This window comes from Gossypium hirsutum, chromosome A07 (genome assembly GCF_007990345.1).
Source record: "Gossypium hirsutum isolate 1008001.06 chromosome A07, Gossypium_hirsutum_v2.1, whole genome shotgun sequence".
Lineage (NCBI taxonomy): Eukaryota > Viridiplantae > Streptophyta > Magnoliopsida > Malvales > Malvaceae > Gossypium > Gossypium hirsutum.
In genome coordinates this window covers 8,045,362-8,053,608 of record NC_053430.1, presented here as the reverse complement: position 1 = coordinate 8,053,608, position 8,247 = coordinate 8,045,362, and the positions used below count along the sequence as shown (strand labels likewise).

Sequence of the window (8,247 nt, the reverse complement as noted above, 5' to 3'; positions counted from 1 at the left end):
CACCCTAAAAGAGACATAATAATTCAACTCTCTCACAATTCCTTTTTCTTGTTCTTATTTAATCCACTTTTTAAACCATATATATTAGTTTAAAATTTTAATTTACAAAATAATTAAGTACTAAAATTATTTAGCGATATAGTTTAAATTTTGAAGTCGGTACATTTACATTAACTTTCATTTTCTAAAGTGAAAGTCAATCTTTGAAGGTGACAACTTCAAAGTCAAACCCTTAAAATATCAACTTTAATTGACACATTTATGCCTAATGCAACAAATGACATTATGCTAGATTTGTTTTTGGCATTATTGTTAGAATTAGATCAATCGACCGTATCAATTAAGTTAAGAACCATTTGCTATGCTGATAAAAAAAAAAGTTAAATTGATTTTCAAGTGAACTGTTCTAAATCGATTGAGTCAGGAATAAATTATTGAAGCAAATTTTATAAATTTTTAATAAATTTTAAATTTTTATATAATATAAATAATTTTATTTAATTAAATCCAAACTGAACTGAAAACCGATAAATTGATAGGGTGTATAAGATAATACTACTTTATTTAATAAAACCCTAAATTGAAAGAAGCTCTGCTTGGAGATGTCCTTTTTTGGTTGCAGATTAAACTATCCTCTGCTAAACCTCATACTTTCCAAGCAGCCCTCGTCCTACCCACTCGCCGCTTTGACTCGCTCTCAAATCAGGTTCTACTCTACCAACGGCGACGACAACGACGACGTTAGTAACAAAGGTAAACCAATGTTCCAACTTAGTCTCTGGTTAATTCACGAGGTACTTTAGGAATAGTAACGTTTTGCAAAATTGGATTCTTGCAGAGCTGAAAAGGCGAATACAGAAGTTCCTTGATGGCGATGAAGATGCTATGCCTTCAATCTTTGAAGGGATTCTGAAGAGGAAGTTGTCAGGGAAACATGAGGAAAGTGATGATGAATTGATGAAAGAGATTCGCGGTGAATGGAAACAGCCTCTAGATGATGCTGACGATCTAGAATTCGATTCTGATTTGACCGACTCTTCTGGTACTGATGGAGACTAATTGTAGGTCAGAAAGGTGCATTATCTGGATGATCATATCTTATGAAACAATATATGAAGATATTAATCGTTTATACTTGAAATGATCAAGAGAGTAGGGCAATTTTATTCTATTTTCCTAGAATTCTGCTGTTTATTTCTTTAGTGGTTGTTAGCAAAAGTAACGCAGAATGTTTGTTAGTAAATTTATTGTGATCAATTTTTAATTTAATTGATTCAATTGATTAATTTTATTAATAGTGCATTGAAGATGTATTCAATTGATTGGTTTGATTAATGGTGTATTGAAGATGTTCAGTGATATATTCTTAATACTGTGGTGAAGATAGAAAAGCCCTTGGGAAAGCTGTCCCACTACTCTATCCTTGAGTTCAATAGGGTCGGGGATGTCTGAAAATATGCTGATTTTCCTAAAAATGCTTTCTTTAGATTATATTTTGTTTTTTTAAATGAATAAATTAATCTACGTATATTAAAGTAAAGAGTAAATTAATCTTTTTATTAAAAATTGTAATTATTTCTATTATTAAAAATTATTTCTCATATGTTAAAATGAGGTGCACATGTAACTACTTAATTATTTTGTCAACTGCACCAGTTTTTATTAATAGAATGAATAAAAATTTTAGTTTGGTCTCTAATCTAATGTAAAGAGATTAAGAGCTAATCTAGCATTGCTTTTAAAAAGTATTTTTGGGATAAAAAATACTTTTGAAGAGAAGTTAAAATTTTTTGTTTATGTTAAAAGCATTTTTGGGGTTTAAAAAGTATTTTTCTCTAAAAAAGTATATTATTTAGTAATATTTTAACTTCAAAAGTGTTTCTTAGAAAGAATTTTAATATAATCTTAATTTACTTATAAAAAAGACATGCATTTTGACATCTTGTACAGAATTTTTCATAATACTCTTTCGGTTGGTATTCTATTCATCAACTAAGACCTTTAAATTGTTCCATGATTCAAGGATGAAGCCAGCCAATCCATGTAAAAGTTGAAACTCTTACATTATGAGGTTGTTTCTCGGGTGGCGTGGATTTTGGTATTCCCCTAAAAACAAAGTGAGACTAGCATTGTGGGCTGACCTTCTCTTTCAACAAATCATTCCCCAATTGAAAAGGCCCAAGCAGGGTTTAGGAAATTGTAGTCCAAAATAGTGCTGTGTCTTGTCTGGAAGAGAAAGGAGCTCCTCCTGACAACTGTAACACGGCTATCCCTACATGTCTCTTTCCTTTCACATCCATTCCCATGCAAAAGAAAAGACGTGTCTCTGCTGTCAGAATCTGCGAGGCTGCTTTTGCAGCACCACCTCAATGGTCATGCTTCAAGGTTTTTTTATAAAAATAACTAAAAAAATTAATTAATTATTAAAATAATTTATTTTTTAATTAAATATTAAAATATCTGAAATTTAAGGTAAAAGTTGGTGGAGCTAAATTATATGGCGCTACTAACTTGTCACGTCAACAGAGAATATAAAAAAATTAATTTTTTAGTAGAGCCATGTAAAATGGCGTCACCTGTATAAATATAATAAAAATACTATAATTTTTAAAAAATAGAGAATTTCAAAATAATTTTCTATTTTTTGGTACAGTCAATTTAAATGGCGTCACCATACCTTACACCACGCCACCTTCTTTCTTTCTTTTTTTATTTTTTACTTTTTTTAACTTTTGTCTTTTTCTCTAATTTTTGTCTTATTTTATTTTATTTTGTTTATTTTGTTTATTTATTTTATTTTTTTGTTATTAATTTTAAAAAATTTGAAATATATATTTGAAATGTTTTATAATATATATTTTTAAAAATTTTAAATATTATTTTTAAATATTAATTTTAAAATTTTAAATATATATTTTTGAATTTATTTTTTAAAATTTTAAATATATATTTTTGAATTTATTTTTTAAAATTTTAAATATATATTTTTGAATTTATTTTTTAAAATTTTAAATATATATTTTTGAATTTATTTTTTAAATATTAAATATATATTTTAAATAGTATAAAATATTTAAATATTTTAAAGATATGACCTTTCAAATATATTATTAGTTTTTTAATATTTTAAATATTATTTAATTTGTTTTATAATATTTTAAATTATAATTTTTAAATTATTTTTAAAGATATTCGGCTTTTTAATAAAAATAACCTAAAAAATTTAATTAATTATCAAAATGACCGATTTTTTTTAATTTGATTCCACCAACTTTTATTGTAGATTTCAGGTCATTTTCGTGTTTAATTAAAAAAATAAATTATTTTGATAATGAATTAAATTTTTTGTGTTATTTTTATAAAAAAGCTAATACATTGTTAAAAAATAAAAAAAATATAAAACTTACAAAAAGAAAAAAAAATTAAAGAAAAAGACAAAAGTTAAAAAAAGTTTAAAAAGAAAGAAAGAAAGAAGGTGGCGTGGTGTCAGGTCTGGTGGCGCCATTTAAATTGGCTCCACCAAAAAATAAAAAATTATTTTGAAGTCTCCTATTTTTTTAAAAATTACAATATTTTCTTTGTATTTATACAGGCGGCGCCATTCTATATGGCTCCACCAAAAAATTAACTTTTTTATGCTCCCTGTTGACGTGGTAAGTTGGTGGCGCTATATAATTTGGCTCCACCAACTTTTACTGTAGATTTAGGGTTATTTTCATGTTTAATTAAAAAAGTGGGTCATTTTGATACTTAATTAAATTATTTAGGTTATTTTGATAAAAAAAGACAATGCTTCAACGTTCAATGTTCAATATTCACCCCTCTCGCTTTTCTATTATTTGCTTTATTTTTTATTTGAGCAAATTCGATTTAAAAAATCGAAAAAAATTAAATTTTAAATTAATTAAAATGATTTATTTGAATAAACTCTATTTTAAATTTTAAATTTAAATTGAGATAAATTTTACAATTTAAATAACTCAAATAATTTAAATAATAAATTGATATAAATGCTCGATTGATCTCTATTATTTTAAAAAAGAATAAATTAGTCTCTCAATAAAAATTACAAAATAATTTTAAATAAATTTTAAATTTTAAATTTTAAAATATTTATAAAAAATTTATAAAATTTATATTTTAATTAATAATTTAAGTTTATCAAAATAAAATTTTTTTATTTTACTTTAACTTTTTAAAATATATATAATTTTAAATTTTATATGCGTTAACATTATATCATAATAAAAATTTAATTTAATATATCACTTAATTTCACTAAATTCGATGATAATTTCAAGACAAATTAGAATTATAAAATAAAATTAGTAAACTTATTTAACTCAGAAAGTTTTTCGTAAAACTCACCCTAACCCAATTACCCCCACCTGATACGATCAAAGAAAATAGACAACTAAGAACCACACACAAGAAAAACACCAACCCGATCATCACTTGTCTACATCATATTACAAATACACCAACCCGATCATTCCCACTTAATCTAGATGGTATTTTCTATATTCATTTTTACTTGTTATGTTTTATGTTTGAGTTGGTAGTTGTTTTTGTCAATGTTTAAATTAATATTCTTTTTTTAGTGGTTTACGAGATAATTTTTCCCGTGTTGTTAAAAGCGCGCTAACGTGGACGTACTGACATTGAGTATTTTATCTCATGTCAGTAAAAGCGAATTGAAGTGGGCGTGTTTTACCCTGTATTTTGCTCCTAGCGGTCACCTCCAACGGCCATTTTAAAATTTGACCATCGAGCTCATCAGTCTAGAAAAAAATTATAAAAACCATAATTATTTTTTTCACACAAAATTTTTTCCAAATTATAATTCTTCTAAATTTCTTTCTAAATTTTTCAAAAAAGCTTTTAAAGGTTAGTATATTAAAAAAACTGAAATTAATTCTTACCATTTTCATTTAGTCGACGAAGATATATTTATTTGGTCAACAGAGATATGTTTATCATCGAGACGAATAAAATGTCAGGCCATTGCTAACACAATCAAATTTCTTAGAAATTATAAAAAAAACCTAATTTAGACAAAATTAAATTTAGAGAGCTATATTAGTTTTCGGGTATTGTAACCTAGGCCTGTGACTTATGGGTCACATTCGTGGCAGGCTATCAAGTTGGTACCACCAGGTTGTCAGGCAACACCGACCTAACAGTCTGGCGTGAATGTGACCCGTCGATCACGGCCCTTGTTTCCAATACCCAAAAATTAATATATTATTTTATTCATGTAATATCCCGAATTAAGGCCTAATCGGAATAGTGGTTTTGTGACCACAAGTCCGAGATAGAAATAATTATTTTATAATTATTTTGAGGTTTATGATATGATTGCATAATTTTGTGAAAATTTCGTGAAGAAATTTTTTGCATAACGAGTTTAATTTAAAGTTAGGGACTAAATCGAATAAGTTGCAAAACTTGCATTCTAGAAGTTTTTAGTTTGAAATTGCTTTGAAATATTAATTAGGAGGTCTTAAATGGTACTTTGACCAATTTTAAGTTTATGGACAAAATTAGGACATGGAAGGAATTTTTTTGAAAGTTTAGTAAGGAGGGGCATTTTGGTCATTTGGATATTAAATGAAATAAAGAGGGAAAAATAACACAAAATTGGTTATCATCTTCCTTAGTTGCTGCTGAATGCTCCCTCTCTCCATAGCTAGGGTTTCTTCAACTTTCAAGCTTCATAGTAAGTGATTCCAAGCCCCGTTTTTAATGATTTTTACGTTTTTGAAATCCCGGTAACTCGATATAGCTTATGATAGTAATATTTTGAGTTAGAGTTCATATTTGGAAAAATACCCATAGGTGAAATTTGTGAATTTTGATGTTTTATGATAGAATATGAGGTTTTAAATTATGTTAGACAACTTGTGCTACTCTGTTTTGAGTGAAAACGAGTAAAAGAGCTTAATCGGCAAAAATACCTAATAGTCATAAGTACATGTTAGAGTGTGAATTTGATGTTACCATAGAAGGGAAAAATGATGAATTGATTCAAAAGATTTTGCATGAAGCACATAATGGTTGTTTGGTGGTATCAGAGTAGGTTTAGTCGGTTCTCGGACTAATGTGTTGTATGTATGGGTTTTGCTATACATGCCATATATATATATTGTGATAGTGTGACGACTTCTGACTTGTTAAATGATTTTTTTATAGTAAATGGATCCCGATCCAGTTGTGGCAGATGAAGTAGAGAGTAATGCGCCAGCTCCGGCTGAAGGGGTAGCGCCGACTGAAAATCCACCTCCTACTGTTGGTCAAGGAGGAGGAGAAGGGGCTCAGAAAGCCTTTCTCCAGATGATGAGTGCCTGGTATGCTGAGTTCGTTCGTACGAACCCGAATGCACAACCTCCCCCATCTCCCCCGATTCCTCAACCTGTACCCCCGATGCCTCAAGGTGTAGATCTGATGAAATTTCACAGAACTCCAGTTGACAGAATCTGTAAACAAGGGGCCGAAGAATTCAGGGCAAATATTGATGATGACGCCGAGAAAGCAGAGTTTTGGCTCGAGAATTCTATTCGAGTATTTGATGAATTGTCTTGTACACCTGAGGAATGCTTGAAATGTGCCATATCATTGTTGAGGGATTCGGCTTATCATTGGTGGAAAACATTGATTTCAGTAGTACCGAAAGAGAAAGTAACTTAGGAGTTCTTTCAAGAAGAATTTCGGAATAAATATATCAGTGAAAGATTTATTGATCAGAAACGTAAAGAGTTTCTTAAATTAAAGTAGGGGAACATGACAGTTACTGAATACGAAAGAGAATTTGTTCGATTGAGTAAGTATGCCAGAGAATATGTTCCTACAGAGGCCAAGATGTGCCAACGATTTGAAGATGGGCTCAACGAAGATATCAAGGTATTTGTTGGGATCCTTGAACTAAAAGAAATGGTGGTACTTGTCAATCGAGCTTGCAAGGCTGAAGAACTACTTAAGGAAAAGAAAAAGGTAGAATCTGAGACACGAAATTTGAAGAAAAGACCAATGAGTAATGCACCCTCACAGCAACCCGGAAAGTCAAGAAATATGAATCCTCATCCCCGAGTTTAAGCTGGGCAATCATATGGGAATTTTAAGAAGCAAAATGTGGGTCCTAAGTCCCAGGCTACTTCGGCGGCCAGTGTAGGGAACTCGAGATTTGTTAAACCTGAGTGCCAGCGGTGCGGTAGAAATCATTTTGGTCCGTGCAGAGCAAATGAATGTTGTCGATGTGGTTCTCCAGATCATTTTATTAGAGATTGCCTAGAGAGAGCTGAGAAAGAAATATTTCAGTATACAAAAGCAAGTGGTGCGGATTCGAGGGGAAGATATCCAAGAAAAGCTGGGAGTGAAGCAAGCAGTAAGAATGTAGCCAGAGATGCAGCAGTTAGACCTGAAGGAAGGGCTCTGGCTAGAACTTATGCTATTAAAGCGCGTGAAGATGCTTCCTCACCCGTTGTGATTACCAGTATATTTTCTCTTTATGATGTTAATGTTATTGCTTTGATTGATCCCGATTCTACTCATTCATATGTATGCATGAAACTGGTGTCCAACATGAATATACTTGTTGAGAACACAGAATTTATGATTAGAGTGTCGAATCCGTTAGGCAAATGTGTGATAGTTGATAAAGTATGCAAGAAATGTCCTTTAATGATACGGGGTCATTACTTTCCGGCCGACTTGATGTTGTTGCTGTTTGATGAGTTTGATGTTATTTTAGGTATGGATTGGTTGACGTTGCATGATGCTATAATAAATTGTAAAGAAAAAGTTATAGAATTAAAGTGTGAAAATGGTGAAACTCTGTGGGTTGAATCAGATAAATCAGAGGCATTGTCTAGTGTGATTTCTTCAATGTCGGCTCAAAGATATTTGAGAAAGGGTTATGAAGCTTATTTGGCGTATGTAATTAATACAAAAGAAGTTGAAAAGAAAGTTGAATTAGTGCCGGTTGTGTGTGAATTTGTAGATGTATTTCCAGAAGAATTGCCGGGTTTGCCTCCAGTCAGGGAAGTAGAATTTGGTATTGATTTGATACCGGGAACAACTCCGATCTCGATTGCTCTATATAGAATGGCACCAACAGAGTTAAAAGAGTTAAAGTCACAGTTGCAAGAGTTGACTGATAAAGGCTTTGTGAGGCCGAGTTTTTCACCTTGGGTTGCTCCTGTGTTATTTGTGAAAAAGAAGGATGGTTCTATGAGGTTGTGTGTTGATTAT

General features: G+C 30.4%; 1 protein-coding gene across 1 annotated transcript; it reads left to right on the top strand.

Annotated features, from left to right (window-relative positions):
* Nucleotides 1-534: 534 nt before the first annotated feature.
* On the top strand, nucleotides 535-1,291 carry LOC107926661 (uncharacterized). Its single transcript, XM_016857553.2, has 2 exons — nucleotides 535-753; nucleotides 839-1,291. The coding sequence occupies exons 1-2, from the start codon at nucleotides 603-605 to the stop codon at nucleotides 1,057-1,059; spliced, it is 372 nt and encodes a 123-aa protein (XP_016713042.1). The 5' UTR covers nucleotides 535-602; the 3' UTR covers nucleotides 1,060-1,291.
* The last annotated feature ends 6,956 nt before the right edge of the window (nucleotides 1,292-8,247 follow it).

Coding starts and splice junctions, on each gene's coding strand:
- LOC107926661 (XM_016857553.2), top strand. CDS start 603: ATGTCCTTTTTTGGTTGCAGATTAAACTATCCTCTGCTAAACCTCATA. Junction 754..838: donor CGACGACGTTAGTAACAAAG/GTAAACCAATGT, acceptor GGATTCTTGCAG/AGCTGAAAAGGCGAATACAG.